At 39.8% G+C, this 23004-nt stretch overlaps 1 protein-coding gene across 1 annotated transcript in view; it reads left to right on the top strand.

The window, feature by feature from the left end:
* Window positions 1-20215, top strand: part of TBC1D2B (TBC1 domain family member 2B) — a 34906-nt gene extending 14691 nt beyond the window's left edge. Inside the window, exons 5-13 of the mRNA XM_075273813.1 lie at window positions 716-882; window positions 4125-4505; window positions 7643-7753; window positions 8065-8258; window positions 13661-14155; window positions 14301-14418; window positions 15929-16114; window positions 19432-19553; window positions 19744-20215. Of these exons, the coding sequence (XP_075129914.1) occupies window positions 716-882; window positions 4125-4505; window positions 7643-7753; window positions 8065-8258; window positions 13661-14155; window positions 14301-14418; window positions 15929-16114; window positions 19432-19553; window positions 19744-19939 (1970 nt within the window). The 3' untranslated portion in view covers window positions 19940-20215. The remainder of the gene's footprint in view (window positions 1-715; window positions 883-4124; window positions 4506-7642; window positions 7754-8064; window positions 8259-13660; window positions 14156-14300; window positions 14419-15928; window positions 16115-19431; window positions 19554-19743) is intronic.
* Window positions 20216-23004: the final 2789 nt, after the last annotated feature.

The following is a 23004-nucleotide window of genomic DNA, read 5'->3' as shown; positions in this document are numbered from 1 at the left end:
TTCTCCCAATTTCTCCATGTTGTTTTTGGTAGCATGGCTTCAAGCTTGGGTTTTTTGTTCTTAGCTATGTGTGTTATGGCAAAATGGATATTAATTTCAGGACAAAGGAACAACACTTCCTATAGTAAAGCTTACGCGTAAGCGCTCCATATTACTCTGAACTAACCCATGAACTGGCTCATGTTTTAGAACCATGTTTTAGAACTTTTAGTTAAAGGGATTCTACCATTAAAAAACTTTTTTTTTCTGTGGATAACACGTCGGAATAGCCTTTAGAAAGTTGGCCGCAATTGCGAGCATGCGCAGTCGGCTCTACTAGTGTAAGAGCCGACAGAGGTGACGCTGCTGAAGAAAGAAGGGGAGGATCCAGCAGAAGATAGAGACGGCGCAGGATCCTGTTCTTGGGCAGCGGTGGGGACGCCCTCATCGCATTTTCAGCACTGGGGCCCACCCCCATCGCTGCCAGAGAACTAATTTGCATACCGGTAAAAACCGGTATTACTAAGGAACGGCGCGGCGGAGATCCCATCTAAAGGTAACAGACGAATAGCCTTTCTAAAGTTAGCCACAGAAAAAAGTTTTTTAATGGTAGCATCCCTTTAATTTTCCCCTCAATCTCTTCTAGTAAGGTTCATATAAATCGATTATACTGTTATCTACAGGTTGTAATTTTCTTTTTCTTCTTCAATTTATTTGTGGACCCTCCTTTCCATAGGCAAACGTCCATTACTGAGTGCACTGAAAAACCGATACAGTTCAGATAACACTTCTCTGGATTCTTTACCATCAAGTGACTCCAAGATTGACAGTGACCTTCAAGTGAAGGTGCAGAATCAGGAAGGGGAACTGGAAAGACTTAAACAGGAATTGACCAGTCAAAAGGTTAGCATTAAGTTTATCATTGCCATTACCGAATGACAGAGCGTTTAAAGAAGTGATCCAGTTCATTTCTATTGATGGCCTATCCTTTGCATAGGTGTCAAGAAGAAATCAGTGGGAGTCAGACACCCAGGATCCCTGTTAATCTGCTTTTTTTAAAGGGGACATGGCACTTGTGTGAGTGCTGTGACCTCTTTACTTCTGTTTCATAGTGGCTGTATGATGTAATTACACCCTTGCCCCATACAAATCTATTTAGGGATTTAATCTGACTACAGCAAGATCTGTGTAGAATTTGCATATTCTCCTATTTGTACAGGTGAGGTCATATTATTTCCTATGTAGTATGTGTTTATGTTCAGGAAAATTAGATTGGGATCCTGATAAACACGGCACAGTGCGAGTGCACTTCCTGTACAGTGCTACCAAATATGATATATCATGCAAGTGTTACGGTATTATATAGATAGATCATCAGTAATAAATAAATTGAGTTGAAGTTTAAGGCCATACAAGCCCTTCTGGGCTTGCAGCGAGTTTTTTTTTTTAGATTTATCCAAGATATTCAACAAAGTCTTATGTACAGACCCATCCCTACAGCTCCTGGCTAGAAAGTGACCGGGCCTGCTATAACATATTCCTATACAGTCTTCTTTATTACCTTCTGGATACCCAGAGTCTTCCATCAAAGATCTTTCAGAATTCTTCTCCATTTCTAGCTGACCAGTAATGTCGTTTGGTTAGAAAGTGGTGATATAGGAAATGTGAGCTAAGCTAGAGTCTTGTGATGTTGGGTCAAAGCAGTGGAAACATTCAGCCATTAATCATGTTCATTTACTAGGCTTTGCCAGAAATGCTGCTCCTTTCCCAGCTGGATACTGTTAACTTCTGGATCCTATAAATAGCTGGATGATCATGTGAGCATTGAGCAAGTCTCTTTTCCTTTTGGAAGTGTTCATTTTTGTACAGTGCAGCATTTATGTGATCTTGTGACTTCTATAGCATTCTTGGCAGCATAGGTAACTAGACACAGCTGCAGGGAAGCTTTTCCGCACTGCTCTCCTTTGGTAGGAGAGAAGGATATATTCATATTACAGCACCCATTGTTTTAAACACATTAATTACCGGTTTATTTGAGTAATACTAGGCAAAGGCTAAAAATCATTCATTTACCCGCTATTAAAATCATAACTATATATCAGTGGACTGGTTATTTTCTTAAGGATGTCAGTTGTGTTCCTGCAGACACAATTCTTATCTTCACCGCTGTTTTATCTCCTAATGCATGTGTAGTGATCAACATATTATAGAAATGTCCTAAATGCAAGCTTCCCAAAGATCTACTGCACGGGTTTGTCCTTTGTTATATAAAAATCAAACAATTTGGATAGCATTGAGATAACAATTTGTCATTCTCTCTGTGAAATCCAATAGCTACCGTGTAATATAATGAAGTGAAGCTTCATGCTAAGTGTGTATATGTTTTCATATAAGGGAATTATAGCTTCCAGACTCCACCAGGAACAAAGGATAAGGTATGAAGATATCCACTATGCCTGTTACTTCACCATCCTTTTTCTAACTAGAGTAGGGGGAGATCAGCACACCGCAATGAAGGAAACAGATTGTATTTAAAACTGGAAGAAACATTTAAGAAATTTCCAGTTTGCTGAGAAAAGTATAGTCACTGGATTCTAAATTTAAGTATTGCTTAAATAATAGAGCAAGTGTTGTATTTCTCTGATAGAAAAGGATGTGTACTGCGCCTACTTCCTGTTTCTTTATCTAGATTTGCAAATTCAAAAATAAGGCATTAAAATTGCAGTATATGGACACGGCCCTATTTATCTGAGGCCATTGCAGAGGGTCTCAACCTAAACCCCCACAACCACTCTATCTCTTTGTTGTTGTTTTTTTTTTCTCCATGACTTGTTTCTCCTCAGCCCCAACCTCACTGAAGTCTTTCCTCCTGCTCTAACACATCTCTTCAACTTGTGTCTAACCAGTAGTACCTTCACGCTGCTGCCACACCAATACTTGAGAAACCATCTCTCAATCCATCATCTCCAGTCAAGTATCACCCCCATCTCACTGTCTTATGCCTCAGCTCCTCAAACAACATGTCCACTTTGCACTATCCTCCTATCTCTAATCCAGACTATAATCAGACTTCCAACCCTATTACTCCACTGAAACCACCCTAACCAAAGCCAAACAACACTATTCTGTTCTCCTCCTCCTTGATCTTTCCTTTGCATTCGACACAGTTGACCACACTCTTGATACAAACACTCTCCTGGATTTCTTTTATACCTTACCAACTGTACATTCAGTGTTTCCTACTCACATACCACCTCCTCACTGATCCCTCTTTCTGTAAGTGTCCCTCAAGACTCTGTCCTGGGACTCATCCTGTTCTCCATCTACACTCGAAGCATCCTCATAATCTCCCACAGACTGCTGTAAAACACTTCTCCATGACCTCTTGCTCCTCCGCTCCTGCCACTTACCTAATCCACCTCTCCCTTCGTTTTTCTTCAGCTGTTTCCTTCTCTCGATCCCTTTACTGGGTACCCATGGCCCAGCAGATAGTGGTTTAAAATGCTCACGCTGACCTACAAAGACATCCATACATCTCTGACCAAATCTTTTGTTACCTACCCACATGTAATCTCTGGTCCTCTCAAGACCTCCGTTCTGCTCTTCACACAACTGCCTCTAAGACTTCTCCTGTGCATCCCATCTTGACACATAACACTGTCCCCCACAATCACAAGCTTCAAGAAGACCTTGAAGACTCCCCTCTTCAGGAAGGGCTACAGCCCTACTATCACTACACCACCATCTGAACAGCCTTTTGTCTCTATCCCCCTTCCCACATAAGATTGTAAGCCCTTCTGGTCAGTGCCTTCCATCCCACTGTTCCAGTTGGTCACTGTTAGTATTGCATTTGTTTTGCATATTGCATGTAAACCATCAAATGTGCAGCACCATAGAATTAATGGTACTAAAAATAATAATTGCCTTTGATCTTAAGAATAGATCATCAATATCATCAGTGGGAAAACCCTATTAACCCTGTCTCAATTAACATCTTCAGGGATGTCCAGTTTTACTGATTTAAAGCTGCGTTAATAAGATTTATCGTGCACCTCAATTGATATTAAATTGATAATATATTTTTCTGTATTTAGATACATAATAATGTATCCGTAGCTGTAATGAGATACTTTGTTCTTCATCAGGAGCTTGTAAAACTTTTGCAACAGTCCTTGAAGTCATCTCAGTATGATAAGTACTTTGCCACGCCTTTTACTGATGAGCTTTCCAAAGACCATCTCCAGTTGCTACAGCAAAAAGATGATCATATTCGACAACTGAACCTCCTTCTGGAGAGGAAGACTTTGGAGAAGGAGAGTCTTCAGCAGGAAGTCGAGGACCTTAAGTGCAATGTGGAGCAAATGAAAGAACAGCTCAGCATGATGATCGAAACAATCCAAGCAAAAGATGAGGTGATTATGAGACTGTCCAGGCAGATCAGTGACTATGAGCAACATTCACCATCGTCTGGCAGCACTTCGAACTCTCCCGTTCAGAAAGATCTAGAGGACCTGAACCGGTTAAAAGTAAGTTCCTTTGTACTTCTGTGGAATACATGCCATGGATGTGCACTAAATATCTTTCATCTGTTGTGCTTATTACTTCCAGATACTGATTCTACAGCTGTTTAGTGTGTCTAAAGTATATAAACAATGTTCCTTAATGTACCTAGTATATGATACTGATGCATAGTATGATGAGTATCTGTATGAAATACTGTACAATGTGTATACTGTGCCATGCCAGGGTGAGCTGTGAGCCCATCTGTAGTCCAGTCTAAGGGCTAGTTCACATGGAGTTTTTTGGCAGCGGATTTTAGCACGGAATCCACCTCAAAATCCGCTGCCAAAAAACGGCTCCCATTGACTTCAGTGGGAGCCGCTCACTTCTTTTTTCTGCTAGCTAGCAGCGAAAAAAAGAAGCGACATGTCCCAGCCACAGTGCGAGACTCCCTCCCGATTAGGCCCATTCATTTGGGCCTAATCCAGAGCAGAACGCTGCACTGGGATGCCAGTGCACTGCATCTGAACAGACCCCACAGTATAAGAATAGCAGTTTAGTTCAGACCATGTTTGATCCAAGCAAAACTGCTGGATGAGTTAGTCTGGCTGAGTGCAATATAGGTGATTATGTTGTTGACTGGAATCCATCAGCTGACTTGGGGTATGTTCACACAGCTTTTTCTGCTGGCAGATTTTTGAGGTAAAATTCAAACACTCCTATTCATTTCAATGGGGTTTGTCAGCTAGAGGGGAAAAAATGATTGGGAGGCAGAAACAAATCACAACATGGTTTTTTGCAAGAAAAATGGCAAAAAGTTGTGTTGCGTTGTTGTTACACCTCCCATTCAATTCTGTGTATTTTCTAAGGTGAAAACAAAACCTGCCTGCAAAAATCTCCTTGTGAACATGCCCTCAAAGCGGACAAACTGTTGTAAACCGTGTAATGTGTGGATAGGCATAGCACGTGACGTGTGTGTGACTGTCAGGGGTCAGTTCACTTCACTCACTCAATCTTGTATTCGCTCTTCACTCAGACTGCAAAATAAGAGTAATTCGCAGCCCTAATACACACCACCCCCACTACTAACTTACTAGGCTCAGTAGCAAATTCACTCACATACACACACATTTCTCCAACAGTCAGATGCAAACACACTTTATAAAAAGGCAAATCGTTAATACAGCAAACAAAAAGTACCATTAAATTTAACAATTTAATACCCAGAGGGTTCAGTGTTATACATGAAAAAGCTAAAAGATAAGACAAGCAACACCATTTTCAAAGTAAAAGGAGAAAATGGTGAATAAATATGGTAACTTAGAGTCATGGAGCTTGGAGGAACTTTCAGATGGGATGGATCAGCTTGGATGCTGGCTTCTAAAGGTGTGACAAAGTTACAATGTATTTCCATTCTTTTGTAACGCATAGCACCTGGCTCGTGCTTAACCACTCCTCCTTCCATTGTGTGCTCACACCTCCTTTTCATACCTTGAAATCTGGGAAATATCTGGTTTCATCCACCCCTTGGAAAGAAGAATTCCCTAGCGATAGCTGCAGTCCGCTGTCTGGTGTAAACTCCCTACTATGCCTGACTGTATCTTATGGGGGCAATAAACCTGTCTTGACAGTACATCTGGTCCTGTGATCACAGGAAGAAAGTTTCACCCCTGACATTACTTGTATACACACATTCCAATGTAATATACTAATGACCAATGCATAATCACTATATTCACTAATGAGATATACATGACCCACATGATTCACTAATGATGCATACACAGCTTTTCATTAATGAGTAGTGCAGGTTAATATGTAACACTTTGTCTGAAAAATGGAGAAAACACTTTTTTAATAAAATATAGTGCAGAGTTTCTTTCTATGTATGGGTCTATGAAGAGGGGTGGGGGATAGAAAACGCTCAAATAATTGCTGCTGGTACAGTCTGTGCGCTTTTAACACTGTTAGGTTGTAGATGAGAGGCTGGCAGTGCACAGAATTAGGCAACAAATCAATCAGCCGCCAGGCTGAATATGGAGATGGGTATAATTTAAATAAAGCAGTCAGATTGAAGATGAGGAGCAGGAGAACAGCTAAATAAGTGATGAAGGAAACGGACATCCTTAACAGGAAAGTGTTACCTTTTTTTTTTTTTTTTCTTTAATTAAAAGCAGATAGGTAACTTTTTTTTCTAATCTGTGACTTAGAATTCTAGTCTTTGTACATTTGCCATAAGCAGCCATAGACTGGAGCCTCCTTGAGGTTTATGAAAGTTTTTTTTCTACACTTGAAGGGAGGGAAGTAGTTGAAATGTGGCCTTGTCTATTGTCAGTATTAGATGCAATGATGGCTCACAATGGGTGTTATCTTTAGGGGTTTAAAGTTTTATTGTGGTCTTGTTAGTCTTGTTTGTGATGTAAAAGAGGTCAATTCTGAAATGTGTAAGGCTGCTATCCGGCTTTAGTGGACAGAGTGAAAATATTAGTCCATTGTACCAGAGCTGTTCTTTCACACTGACCATTCAGTGTGGACCGTATCCGAGCAGCTGACATTCTGTACTGGTACCCTTTCTGGTTGGTGACAGTGTGGCTTTGGTTCATACCCCTTTGACACTGGGCACTGGGGACTATCCAGCTATCAGTAACTTGCATATTGACCATGCAATATTTTGCAGTCATGGTGCTTTGAGGAATGGATGTATGATGCCACGTCTAGAAAAACAATGCTAGGGGAGCACTATCAGAAGCATGAGTAGGAGAGCAAACTGAGTTGATGAAAGACCATAGTGTTATAGGAGTGTGAGTGTGTGTGTGTGGGGGGGGGGGTCTGTTTTTTTGAGGGGAGGGGGATTGTTTTAAAATAAACACAGTAGTAGGCCCCGTTATGAAGTTTCATAAGTGGGACCACCACATAATTTGTTGCCCCCTCAGTGTCCATTCTTTAGATATAGTACAGATAAATGAAAATACATTGTACACACCTAACCCAGGTCCAGCTGTATTAACATCTTCAGCTCTGCACTTATCTCCACAAACATGGCGGCTTAAAAGGCTACTGAAAAGCCAAATGAAAAGATGGGTAGACTTGAATTACTTTTCTCTACAAAGTAACAAGCATGTGTGAATTGTGGTTGTAAATGTACTTGACATTATCTTCACAGGACAGTTTGCAAGGATATAAAGCACAAAACAAGTTTCTCAATAAAGAAATTTTGGAACTTTCTGCCCTACGAAGACATTCTGAGAGCAGGGAGCAAGAATTGGAAGCAAAGGTGAGTATAAAATAATTTTTTGCCAAAGTTGACAATTATTAGTCCCCTTTACACATCTGAATCATACAAAGAACAATGGAAATTAAAATTTTCTATAATAGTTTCTGGCCTTTTTCTTACTTTGTTGCATGGCTGAAACCCCTTCATGTAAGCTTCTCAGTGTTTCTTTGTGAGATCAGAAGTAATACAAAGGGCATCTGTCTCTAACTGACCCCATCATCGTGGCACAGACTTCACAGATAGGGGTTTGACCAAAATCATATACTATAAAATATTTGTTAACAAACTCCCTGTTTGCCTTTCTTCTACAGTATTCCAATCTGGAAGCTAAATTGTGTCAGATCGAAAGCAAGTACCTTGTTCTCCTTCAGGAGATGAATAAACCTGAGCGTATTGATAGTCAAGGTCAAGCGCAGGACGTTGTGAATCAGTTGCTAGAAGATGCTCTAAAGGTGGAAACAGTTGAACAGCCTGAACATATGTACGTCAGACCCCACGCTATGAGGTATGGACAGTTGTAAATTGATATGCCGAACCCTACTGTTTCTAGGGATTGCACCCTGAGCCCAGGGTCACCCTGTTCATTTAAGATTTATGGATATACTGCAGACCAGTTCATGTATCCAAAATCTTAGATGTTTTAATACAAAATTATACCTAATGAAGACAAACGTAAGTGATGTAATGAAGGAAGAGGATTCATATTGATGGAAGAACAAAAGGACGGCGCTCTCAGGTCCAAAGGAATTTATTCAAAAAGAAGATTGCACAACGCAAAAACAGTTGCCGCGTTTCGGGTCGGAACCCTTTATCAAGTGCGTAACTTCACTAATCGAGACGTCACTCAATCAATGGGGGTGGTGCTGGGCAGCAGTTAGGGCTGGTTATCTAGAGCAGAGAGTGAAGCCACAGCAGAAGAAATGTCCCTAAAACCCCTTGCAGCTAATAATGAATGGTGTGCAGTCAGGACCTGAGAGCGCCGTCCTTTTGTTCTTCCATTGGTGCATCCTCCTGGTTTTTGACCAGTGTTATAGAGACGTGCTGCCACTCTCACTCTGACGAAGCCTAATATTGCTGAAAACGGAGTTGTGAACGGAGTCACAACCCGATCAGGTGAGAGGCCACCAGGTCCTGAGTTCTTTTCATAAACACCAGATAATTCATCTATATATTTATAATAGACCATCTACACTATAAGTGTGCTCGGTATCTCTCTATTCCCGAGGATTCATATCGGTCATGTATGCAATGCAGATGAAAAAGTAGCACTCTTGTTAAATGGGTTGTCCACAGTTTCATTAATGTCCTTATAGAAAGTTATGTAACCTAATTATCCATCGGCCTCCATTGAATAGTTCTGCTAACAGAATGGCAAACTAGCACTTGAGCAATCCTATGTAATGTATGGTTGAATGGAGAGTGTTGATGGATGAATTGGATCACATAACCATCCTTCAGACACCATGTTTGGATCAGGGCTGGAGATGCAAATTGGAATAAGCAAGCTGGTGGCTCTGTAGAAAGCAGAAAATAGGCATAGATGTTTTCATTTTATGCCCTAGCATATTTTAAGAAATAAAAAATCCAGGGCTTTGTTTTTACGGCTTCCACTATGGGGTAAAAATGCTTTGTTATCACAGAGTAACATAGGCTGACTTCCTCTGTACACGCCGGTTCAGGTCCCCTAGTGGAACATATATATATATATATATATATATATATATATATATATATATATATATATATATATATATATATATATATATATATATATATATATATATATGAAAAAGTGTATGAAGAGATAAATGAGTAAAGCCTCCAAATGCACCTCCTATATGGAATAAATTATATACAAGAAGATGAAAGTGAATCAAATTATTTAACCTGCACAGTGAACATCAGGTTTTTGAGTAAGATGCACATGCATCAAAGCGTGTAGGTTTTTCCATCCTGGTGCTCTGCATAATCACACATCATGAGAACTATGAGGTTTTTTTCTCAGACTATTCCATTTTTTGCTTCTGGTAAATTTTTTGTTTTATAAAGATGAATTAAAGGTTATATTTTATTGAATTTCAAGGCTTCGCTGTGCTGAAATTTTATTGGACTATTTATGGACTGTTTGCCTAGACCGGGAGACTTTTTTCGTGCACATGTAGCCTAGCTGATTTTCATTAGGTGGGAGCTGTGGAGTATACTTTTTTTTGGTAATGATTGTTTTTGCCATTTTGCCTTGCAAAAAAATGCTACAAAAAGTGATCAAAAAGTCACATGTACCCCAAAACCATGCCAATAAATAGCATGGGTCATCCTGCTGTTGAGGTAGTGACCTCCGCCAGAATACGGGTCACTTCCAGTGGTCAGTCACCTGCTCCAAATCAATCATGCATGTGCGCGCTGACAAAGATAAACACTGACGTTGATGCAGTTTCAATCTCAGTCCATGCAACTGGGCACTCTGGCTGCTCACACAGTACTGAGGTTTATTGAGGAAGTTACAGTTTTTATACAGGAATGCAAGAAAGATAAGATAACGGCAGGCTGTAAGCATATACGTCTTGTATCCGAATACACTGGCGATCAGTCATTGGCTCTTAAGTTTCAACATCTCTTAGATTTCGATTTCCCGAGAAATGATACGGTCTTTCTTGTAAACCACATGACGATCGTGTGCGTCAGCCTCTGGGTGCGGTACTGGATACAGGCGCCATCTTAATGTATAAACGTTGCACAAAAAAAAATATAATTTCTTAAGCAGTATAAGGCATGTATAAAAATAAGAATAGACATGGTTTACCTTCACATTCCCCCCTAAATTATATTTTTCTTTCCCTGAAATTTCTACACAGTGTTATCTGGAATGTGAGTACAACATTCTTCACCAATCATGGAGCAGACTCCACCTCTTTCTGCTGTGATCATATCTATAGCTAGTAGGTTTTGGAGAGAGGAGGAGGGTGTGGTAGAGTTTTCCATGCAGAAGTCAGGGCCAAATATGCCTAGTTTGACTCCAGATGTTTCATTGTCAGTAAAACAGGTACAGTTACCAGCATGTATATACACATGACCTTAATAGTCCCCCCTTGAAACAGCTCCAGACAAAGGGAATGCAGGGTGGGATGTCTGTCCCTATCTCTCACTACCGGACGGTAAGGAAATACCCTTCAGATCTTATAAAAAGCATATACATTGACTATTGTCAGACCTATAAACAATATGAATATAATAATTATAGAAACATAACAGGAGTATAAGTTCAGATAGATCCAACAGTCTTCAAATTTTCTCTTCTCAAGGTCCATATCCTCTAACAGTTTATTGTCCCATTTGTTTTTAAGAACATCATCAAGTGGGCAAAGGTTTAAGGTTTTCCTTATAATCTCACAGCTGTACTGGCGATCAACAGGAACCGGAAGTGACCATTGAATCTCATATATCTCCTTATCACCGTCCAATCTTTGGGTTTTAGTTTATAAGTTCCTTCCACTGACTTAGAATCTGGAGGGAAAAGGGGAAAAACTCGAGAATATACATTAATCATATGTCTTTGCTGATTCGTCACATAATCAGTCAGCACAACATATTACATCTGGAACATTAATAAAAAATACAATCCAAAGACAGGGCTAAATATCAATTTTCCTCTTTTCAACTTAGTGTGAAACACACTGCATACTTATGGACAATAGATTCAGGTAACCAATAATGACACGCGTAGACACGTCTGCCCCAGAACTAGTGGACTTTGTACACGGACTGTTTGTGGTGGTTTTTCCTCACCAGATATGCCCCAAGCCATCCTGAAGGGAGACAACTACACACAAGCACGTACTCATACCGTCTCACTGTGAAGGTAAACCGTGTCCATTCTTATTTTTATACATGCTTTATACTGCTTAAGAAATTATATTTTTCTTTGTGCAACGTTTATACATTAAGATGGCGCCTGTATCCAGTACCGCACCCAGAGGCTGACGCACACGATCGTCATGTGGTTTACAAGAAAGACAGTATCATTTCTCGGGAAATCGAAATCTAAGAGATGTTGAAACTTAAGAGCCAATGACTGATCGCCAGTGTATTCGGATACAAGACGTATATGCTTACAGCCTGCCGTTATCTTATCTTTCTTGCATTCCTGTATAAAAACTGTAACTTCCTCAATAAACCTCAGTACTGTGTGAGCAGCCAGAGTGCCCAGTTGCATGGACTGAGATTGAAACTGCATCAACGTCAGTGTTTATCTTTGTCAGCGCGCACATGCATGATTGATTTGGAGCAGGTGACTGACCACTGGAAGTGACCCGTATTCTGGCGGAGGTCACTACCTCAACACTGCAACAAATAAGACCTAAAATAACTCTGTCAACCGAAAAATGGCGTTGCAAAAATTATTTATGCCCCCAGATGGGTTTTTGTTCTGAAAAATTAGTAACACATACATATTTCTATATCTGTATTATATATATAAAATTTTATGTGTGTGTATATATGTATGTATATGTATATATATATATATATATATATATATATATATATATATATATATATATATATATATATATATATATATATAATAGACCGCACTAGTAGAAACATAGGGTGCTCACCAATGGGAAAAGGATCTGTCCCGTTCAATATAACTTCAAAAAGCAGGCGTCTGTCCTTCGTTTTTCTCCTTTGCCTTTTAGTGTTTTTTTTTATCTGGTAGTTGTGTTTCATTCTATTGCCTCGGCTCAAGCTAAGGTTTTCTTTTTACTTTGCAATATGTATGGCCGATCGGGAGCTCCCCGTTTGGTTATTGTTCCTGGGAGGCCTGCTATCCTCGGCCTTATTGTTATTTCCTTTACTCCTGTTTTCCCCTTCCCCTGTATTTGAAAATCTTTAATAAACATTGATTAAACATAAAAAGCAGGCGGCACACCAAAGAGTATGTGGTGAAAAAAAAAAAAAAAGGGAAGGAGGTTTATTGCCTCATAGTGCGACGTTTCGGCTCAAAATGTCTGCTTGAAACAGCGCTCCCCCTGTGCTCTGAGCACATTGTTGTCATCCATTCCAGCGCTGCCTTTCGTCTGCTCCATCGGCCATTCTCCTCCTCCTCTTACAGGAAGCCATCCACGGCATCTGAGTGGTTAAATGCCCGTGATCTACATACTGGTGCGCGTAAGGGTTAAGGGGGATATTCGCACTACTTTTAAAGTCCGTTGCTCTCACTGTCTTTTGTCCTTTCCTGTAGACACGACTTTTTTTTCTGTCAGAATAGTTTAAAAAAAAAAAAAAAAAAAAAGTAATCTTACATTGTGTTTTTTACATTGGGGTGGATGCAGATGGACACCAGATCGAAGGGGCACCATCTGCATCAGTCACTTAGTTTCCATTGCTGTAAGCCCATGGTGGATGAAATCAATGGATATTAATAATGGTTACGTAAACCTACCCTAACTATGAATACGTAAAAGCTGGTGAAATGTGTGGGTTTGGTTTGGATAAATATGGCTCAATGCTTCTAGTGTAGTGGTTCCCATCTGGCACCTGGGGGTGAGGAGGAGGCATAAGCGGTCCCCACACACCTGATGGACAGCCACTAGACCCTAAAGGAAAGCAACCAGATGGGTTGCAACTGCCTTTTCCAGGATGATAATCAGGCATTAGTGCACCCGTATGCTGACTGCACTGATGAGCCATAAAAAGGGGAGCTACTCCAGTCACCCCTCTGATATCAGGGCATTGTGGTGTCTATTCCATTATAGTTGTCGCAATGTGAGTGTGTATATCTTCAGATTTGCGTATAAAGTGCATGAGATATATTCATCCAGGTTTGGTGGGAGAAGGGGGCTAGATTAGAATGTGATTGGAACCTGTTAATAAACTCTGTAAGCTAATTCAGTAATTTCTTTTATGTAGCAACTATGACATATACGGATTCCAGATCATTCCTGAGGATGATGATGAAGAAAAATTGGTGGCAAGAGTTAGAGCCCTGGATCTTAAGTCTTTGTCTCTGTCAGAGAATCAAGAAATTTCCATTGTGGTGAAGTGGGAAAACTATTTTGCCAGTACAGTAAATCGTGAAATGGTCCGTTCCCCAGAACTCAAGAGTCTTGTCCGCAGCGGGATACCCCACCAGTATCGCTCTAAAATGTGGAAGGTGTTTGTAAACCTACATATCAAAAAACTAAAGGAAGAGATGGCTCCAACATATTTCCAAAGTCTCCTTCAAAATGCTCTTGAAAAGCAGAACCCAGCATCAAAGCAGATTGAGTTGGACCTTATGCGGACACTTCCCAACAATAAGCACTACACCTCACCCACCTCGGAGGGGATTCAGAAGCTGCGCAATGTCTTGTTGGCTTATTCATGGAGGAATCCTGATATTGGCTACTGCCAGGGATTAAATCGGTGAGAGACTATGACACTTCCACAGACCACCAGCATGTAGCTGCTCATAATGTAGCCTATATTATCTACTCTTACATAAAAAGCATATTCATCAATCTTTATGCTAGTATATTGTATGTATAAAATGGTTCTTTTCTAATTCCAGGCTGGTTGCTATTGCTCTTCTTTACCTTGATCAGGAGGATGCCTTTTGGTGCTTGGTTACTATTGTAGAGGTGTTCATGCCACGGGATTACTACACCAAAACTCTACTGGGATCTCAGGTATCTCTTGCATTTATCTGAATGCACAGCACAAAGTCATATTTACTTATCTGTGGTATATAGATCTTGTTTGCCACCTGTGTTTTCCAAGTACAACACATGCAAACTAAACACTAGTAAATCCAGGGATATGTAGTTTAGTAGTAATACTTCTATTGTTATGTGTTCACAGCCTGGAGAGATTGGTGCCGTTAGTTCCGACACCGATCTCTGCCAACTGTTAGAAGGGCTTTCCTGACATGTCTAGCTGGGCTGTGAGGAACGCCCCCTGTGACAGTACTTGTCCATAGTCCCATACTGTCAGAGGGGGTGTTCCTTACCACCCAGTGATGACGCTGAGCTGTAAAGAACGCACCCCCCCCCCCCCATTATAAGTCTATGGATGAGTATTGTCAGGAGGGGTGTTCCTCTCAGCCCAGCTAGACTGTCAAGAAAGCCCTTCTGACTGTGGGCAGAGATTGGTGCCGAAACTAATGGCAACAATATCTCCAGTTCGGGGACACGTAATTGGAAAGGTCCTCTGTAAACAGGACTGATACTGTGCACTGATATAATAGATGTATGTGAACAGAATTTTAAGTGCATGTATATTAGAAAATTGTATGAGATCCTGTTCTATAGATAAAGTTACTCCAATTTTTTATTCTTATATAATTGTCTACACATTTATATAAGGTTATGTTTTGGCCAGCACATGAAAAATAAATATATTTCCTATATTCTTTATAGTAATTTATTGTAACATTTAGGGCATGTTTACACTGAGTTTTTTGCAGGATAATTAGCAGCTAGAGGAAAAGAAAGTGACATGATTTATCTTCAGCCAAATCCCTGCTTAAAAAAACCATTGAAATCAATGGGAGGTGGAAAAATAAAGTGATGCAGGTTCCTGAAGCACATTTTTTTCAGCCTGCAAAAAACTGCATGTGAACATACCCTTACTACGAAAGAATACCAAAGTCCTGACACTGGGCTTGGGTGACACCTACTGAAAGTGGACATTTATATTATTTAATTACTATAAATGGAATGTCACATGTTATTGTAAAACTATAAAATACTCAGTGTGACCTTTTTTTTTTTTCTCTCCTTTTTGGGGGTCATTTGTGAACAATCAGCCATTTATTACATCATACTTTGAAATCTTTTCCTCTTGTTATGTTATTTTCCATGCTGGAGAAAAAAAGGTTTCTATTAAAGTAAGAAATCTGAGGCCTGCACTCCATATAAAGGGTGAAGGGAGGAGCACTTTTTGGGGTATGGTGGTATGTACAGTAATTCCAGTGTAGCTTCCTCTGTTTGCCATAATATCTCAGGGCAGTTGAGAAATACATCATCATATGAGTTGAAAACCATGTTTAAGGAGGCAAGAGGGTTATTAAATATGGTGTCCAGTCCTGAACAATTCGCATTTTCTAAATCAACTGCTTTGATAGAAATTGCGTTTTATGGTAAAATAAGTGTAGAGATTGAGCCACTGTAAAACCATGTCGTCTTTTATCTCATACAGGTGGATCAGAGAGTCTTCAGGGATCTGATGAGTGAGAAGTTGCCACGTCTCAGCGCTCACTTTGAGCAGCACAAGGTGGATTACACACTGATCACATTTAACTGGTTCCTGGTGGTATTCGTAGACAGTGTGGTTAGTGACATATTTTTCAGAATATGGGACACTTTCCTATATGAAGGATCTAAGGTAAGTGGGCAGATTGTAAAGTTTTCAACCTAGTTCTTGCTACTCTGGCAAACAAAAATCAGACTGACTTCAAGTATACAAGCTGACTGATCTACACTTGGTCTTTACTGAACCACTAAAATGCAATTGTTCAGATATATATATATATATATATATATATATATATATATATATATATATATATATTTATTTATTTTTTTATTTTTTTTTTCTTGTAATTTTGGAAGGTCCTTCTTACATCCTCAACACAAGGTTAGGTCTCGCCTTCTAGATCTTTCTTAGATTAATGTAGGTTTTTTTTTTTTTTGAAGTCCATGCAAAGAAATCACTATTTAAGGACTTTCACTTTCACTGCTCTTTCACAAGCAAATATACACTTTACTGCTACAAAGACATCTGTTTGGCACAGGAAATCCCCTGTAAAGGATGTTTCGATAGCTTGTTCACAGTTAATGTACACACTTTACAATTACTTTACGCTAGGTTCACACCAGCGTTCGGTCTCCGCTCTGTGGTTTCCGTCTTCTGCATGTAGAAAACGGAAACCTGTCAGAGCGGGTCCGGCGGTGAGCGTTTTATGCTCTCCGCCGTGAAACCGGTTTTTTAAAATCGGACACAGAGTACTGCATGTCCGACTCTGTGTCCGATTTAAAAAAAAAAAAAAAAAAAAACAAACTTGTTTCGCGGCGGAGAGCATAAAACGCTCACCGGAGCTCACGGACGGACATCTTTCAAACCCATTCAAATGAGTGGGTATGAAAGAGTCCTGCAGGTTTCTGTCTCTGCCTCTGTTTTGTGCAGGAAACGGAAACCTGCAGAACGGAGACCGGGTGCAGATGTGAACGAGCCATTACTTTAGTTTGTACTTTGTTCTTGTTTCCATTTACATCTGTTTCAATGTTGGGTTCCTTTCCACAGTAGTGTTTATCTGTCAGATTGAACATGCTGTAGACCTAGAATAGCTTCCACATTAATGCATAGTTCATGGAAAATGCTATGATAATGACAGTGTTTATAATGCACTTTTGTTCCATACACAAATGATTTAAAGTGCAGGTAGAGTTGTGGAGAAGAGAAGCCAGTGGCTGCCATATAAATCATCACCTACATCACCCACTATGATCATTTTCATAGGAAGTCACTGAGCCACCCTGCTCATTCTTGATTTAGTAGTCCTAAGTAGTGATCAGGCCAAGGCCACATCCACACATTGCGGGGAAGCTACAATTTCCAAAACCATTGCAGTTTTAGAAATCGCAGAATGTCCATTATGCCTACAGTTTTCCTTTAGGGGGCATTCACACTACCGTACGTATACTGAAGCTTATTCTGAACGTAAAACACGTTCAGAATAAGCGGCGTATAAAGCAGTTCCATTCATTTCTATGGGAGCCGGCATGCGAGCGCTCCCCATAGAAGTGAATGGGCTGCTTCTTTCACTGCGAGCAGTCCCATTGAAGTGAATGGGAAGTGCCGGCGTGTACAGCTCGGCATGAGCAGAGCTTGCCGTATACGCCGGCACTTCACATTCACTTCAATGGGACTGCTCGCAGTGAAAGAAGCAGCCCATTCATTTCTATGGGGAGCACTCGCATGCCGGCTCCCATAGAAATGAATGGGAAGTGTTCGGCAGCCCTGCTGTAACGCCGGCGTGTACGGCTGTGATACACGCCTGCGTTCCGTAGTGTGAATGCACCCTTAGGTATAATTGAAGCAGAAAATCTATGGACTTTTTGTGAAAAGTACTGAAGGAAAAAATATGATGCATTGCTGCCGCAGTTTTTCCCACAGCACTTTTTTGCTGCAGCCCACTACATGGCGCCTTTAGCCTTAAACTGTATTTCTGTTTTTTTTTTTGCATTTTCCTTTTTCACTTCTAGCCATCTCAAATCTATAGCACTCGGTTCACGCTAGCATTCGCTAGGATGGAAACACTCTCTGCTTAAAAAAGCAGTTACCCACGAAAACTTGCAGACCCCAATTAAATTATAATGGGGTCTGTCAGGTTTCTGCCATGTGTGTTTTGTTTTGGTTTTTTTTTGTTTGTTTGTTTTTTTTAAGGCTGAAATCAACAGAGAGAAGTCCTGCTTCCAGTTTTTTGTTTTTTCTCTTCCAATTTAAGTGGAGTATCGGGTGGAGCCTGAACACTAGTGTGAACCTAGCACAACTTTGTTTTATTTAGTGTTTTGGTTTTTTTTTTTTTGTTTTTTCAATTCCAAATTTATGGATTTGCATTGGCCATTTTTGAACATAAATATATTTGATGGGGGAATTTATCATGACCGGCATTTCCTACAGTGAGAGGTGCCTGAATTGTTAAGTGGCTTTGACTGTTCAATAATTCTGGCGCAGCTTGTGAGGTCTCATGGGAAAAAATTGAAATTTAGCCAGTTGGGGGCTCATGTAGATTTCTGGTATAATTCATGTCAACTTAAAAATAACAATATTAATAATTTTATTTCTAAATGCTTAATTAAAAACAACTAATGCATTTACCTTTGATTTTTAAAGCCCTCCTAAAGGGGTCTGATCAGTCTAACAATGTACTGAGATACTTCTGTATTACAATATATTGTAAAATTCCTGCATTCTATTACACACTGCCTACAACTGTGTGTAACAGATCTTCTGTATAACAGACCTGGGAATCTTCAGTAGGTTCCTAGTTGCCAAAGCAATGGATCATTTCCCTCTTAGATTGTTTGGGAATGGAGGGGCAATAGATTCCAGTATTGTGCTGCCACCGTTTAGATGACCATGGCATCTAAAGAATTAATAGCCACAGTCGGTGCAGATACTTAGTGGCTGTTTGTCGAGGGTGTTGGATGTATCTGTTCCTGGGCACTCTCCATACTCCCTGCACAACGTTATGACATTTTACCTCCCCCTGGATCAGCACTGTAGGGGATTGTAGAGTTATAGGTTGGACTTGTTGGATTGATGTCTTCATCCAACCTCATCTACTATGTAACTATCTGTACATTATTTGTTGTTAAGGAGTTAACCACTATCTCTGTATGCACACTGATGTGGGGAAGGCTGTCCATTTATCAACCACTGACTCCTAAATAGAGCGAGTACAGTTTTATACTGAATCTGAATCTATGTATTCCCACAAAACTGCAGTTTTTGTTGTCCGTGGAAGAGTGGAGACTAGCAGTTGTCCGCCATCTAATTTGTATTGGTGCTTGAATTTGATTTTGATGGGGGGGGGGCTGCTCCCAGTTTTATTGTAGTGCACATGTATGCGGCATTCTATGTACATTAACAGTATATTTATATAATACATGTGTATTATTTTTCTCTCCACCAATTAGGTCATTTTTCGTTTTGCTTTGAGTCTGTTCAAATATAAAGAGGAGGAGATTTTGAAGCTTCGAGACTCTACATCCATATTTAAGTATCTGCGATACTTCAGCCGCACTATTCTGGATGCAAGGTGAGTTTTACTCTGTTCCTTCTTTGTATATCATCTGGACTGATTGGATTAATAGTATGCAAATGCATATAAGAAAATTAATTTTGAGGAGTCTTCAGTAGTTGATACCTTTTTATTAATGGCTAACTAAAAATGATGACATAATGTACATGACAGTGGTTTTTACACATTTTTAACTACTTTGTTACAGGAAACTAAGTAACATAGCCTTTGGGGATATGAATCCATTCCCTCTACGCCAGATTCGTAACCGTCGAACCTATCACTTAGAGAAAGTCAGGTTGGAGCTGTTTGAGTTGGATGCTATCCGTGCTGACTTTATACGGGAAAGAGAGACAAATCCAGAGAGGAGAGAATTCATAAGTGATGATGATGAGGATAATTAGGGTTAAAAGACTTCATGGAGACTGTCATCTTGGAGATCACTGAAACAATAATGGAGAAATAACGCTGGGCGTATTTCCATGCTTCTGAAGAAAAGTGCCATTTATTGCCGACTAGAGCAGGATGTCTCAGAATTTACATAGCGCCTGGATGGTAAAGGGATACAAAACCTAAAGTCTGGCGTATTTGCTGTACATCTGGATGCATTTATTCCATGTTTTCAAACATTTCAGGATTATACACACTAGATAAAATATTGTGTGTTTCTAACCACAGATTGGTAGAAGGTCCATCACCAAGAGATAAGATCCAAAGTTTATTTAGCATTAAATGTTAAAAGCTGCATTGCTACAGACAGTACATTTACACGTTTTAAGCCAATTTTTCCTAATAACCAACATAATAATTTACATTTAGTATTCTGGTCTTAATAATACATACATTGATGGAGCATGCGCCTCATTTATGATGAGGCACAAGCCTTATTATACATGGTAAAGATAATACAAATAATTTTTTTACCATGTCTGCGCTGTGGCTGATATTCATACAAGATGTCAGACACACTCAAGCAACAAGTCCAGTAGTAAACTGGATTGTGAATAGGTTCTGTAGTCCAAACAACTGGGATTAAGGCTCATATGCTGCCAGGGCAAAGTGCTGAGATGAGCGAAGGGACTGTTACTCTCCCTATAATACCCTAATAGAAAGGCCGAGTTATTCCTGAAATCCCTATCTACCAGAACCTCACTGCATGACTATATTAAGGTGCTGACTATGAAAAATAAGTCTCATTAAATGTATCCATTAGGCTCATCAGAGGATTCACCAGTAAGAGATAGGAATGGTGACTAAGTCATTACAAAAGTAATATCAAGTCTTTATGTCAGGTCAGTTACAAGACACAAGAGTCCGTGCCCATGCAGATCTGGTCAAAAATCACCATGGTTATATGTCAAGAGCAGAAGCGTAACTTGTAATCCCTGGGTCCTAGTGCAAAATCAGTCATGTGGTCCCTATGTATCTTGTGCCATTTAAAAAAACTGACATATTTGAAGTCAGAGGGACGTTTTGGGGACCCTCAGGCTCTTGGGTCCAGTAGTGACTGCTACTGCTGCACCACCTATAGGTGCGCCCACTACCCCTGAATAATGCAGTGACTAACCACCCTCCAGTCAGCCTAGTGGGTTATGTACAACTGGTGTGCGCAATAACAGTTTGCATGGTGACCCCATGTTGTAAGTATGCAGGACTTCAGTGGTCTGTTCAGGTTGTAGTCAGGGCTGGAGTGTTCTAGGGCTGTGGCTCTGAAGTTAGGGATTACTAGGTCATTCTGTTAGGGAATTATAGGGAGAGTAATGGACCCTTGGCTTATTTTAGCACTTTGTCCTGGCAATACCTGAGCCTTAATCCCTTTTTGGACTACAGAACTACCAAGCTATGTGACTTCTTGCTCGGAATTTGTTTTAGACATTAGTAAACAAATGTAAATGATTATAAACCTGCCCAGTCCTTTCAGGAAAGTGGCAAAGTCAACATTAAAAAAGTCACAATTGTGTGCAAAACTCCAACTTGCACAAAAACATTTTTTAATGTTCCCTCTGTGTGTTACGGCTACATTCACACAACAGTGAACAATGAGTGCCTTATGTCAGTGGGTTTTTGTTTTTTTTTGTTTTTTTTTTTGGTCCATTTCTCGGATCCCTCCATACATTTTTTTTTCACAGCCATTTTGTACCTCTGTCATCTGACTTTAGACTAAGAGCCAAATCCACTTGAAACATTTAAGCGTAGTGTGAACTACAGTGCAGCTTTTGATGTTACATTAAAAAAATATGTGGGTTTTGTTTCATGCTGGTGGACCTGATATCCATTTATGGTTCATGCACTCTCTGAGCAATACCCTGGATAACCTTCACAGACATGGTCCTCAAAAGATGAGCTGTTTTTACTTGCCGTTTTCTTTTATATTTGTCTCTTAAGGCAAGGACCACTCAAATGACTTCAAACTATCCCCAATGCTGTAATCTTATACTGTGCCACATTTAGTGGACAACCCGTAGGATTTGTATACCACAGGTTGATAAAATAAAGGCGTCCATACCTAGAAGAGAAGTTCAGCGGAACCAGAAGAATTGTTACTGCAGGACAATAAGCCAGCGGCGGTTCGTAGTGACTTATTCCTTACATTCAGATGACATGCACGCTAAGCTGAACCAATATCTTTATGGTGACGTCAAGAGAAACATCTGTCGGCCAACGGTTATATCACATGTATGTCCAACTTCTTCTATATAAGGGCCTTTCACATCATGTCTTGCAGATTCATTCAATTCCATACAAACAATGGTCATCAGTTTACATAGACTACGCATTGGTGAACATTTCTGTGGAAAAAAAATTGATTTTTATTTTCTATTTTTTTTATAATAGCATTTACTCCATGTAAACTGATGACTGTTTGCATCCATCTTTAGAAGACCTGTTAAACGGATCTGAAGAATAGACAAGCAAAATGTTATGTGAACAGCCCCTAACTCTGCACTTTTGTGACCTGGTGACCGCTGGTTTAGCAGCCCTTTAAGCAAAGAATTGAGAGGGTAAAAAAAAAATGCTGAAGAGTATTGCATTGTTTGCACTTTTGGGTGAATCTTTCTAGAATTTAAAGCACTTGGACATTTTGAAAATAATGGTGTATTCGTAGCTTCTCTATCATTCCAAGGCTTTTCTATTTACAGTATTTTTTTACACTTTTTTTTATAACCTAAAAACAACTATTTTTTTTTTCTATGTTACATGTTACATATTTCAATAACTCTTGTTTTTATATTAATTTTTTGCCTTTAAGGTCTGTAAGCACCCAAGTAAATGCAGCAGTATTATAAATGTATGCTTAATACATTACATTTCTACTTCTAGTCTTCCAAAGGATAGACTGGTATATTGTTAGTTAAGTTCTAAAGGGAGGCAGTCACCAGAAGCCAGCATATCAACTGAGGCTGCAAATAGTTTGCCTGAATAAAACACTGTTTTCCCCTTGTAAATCGCTGCCTCCATTGCTAAGACG

Source organism: Leptodactylus fuscus, chromosome 5 (assembly GCF_031893055.1).
Source record: "Leptodactylus fuscus isolate aLepFus1 chromosome 5, aLepFus1.hap2, whole genome shotgun sequence".
NCBI lineage: Eukaryota > Metazoa > Chordata > Amphibia > Anura > Leptodactylidae > Leptodactylus > Leptodactylus fuscus.
This window is presented reverse-complemented; position numbering and strand designations above follow the sequence as displayed.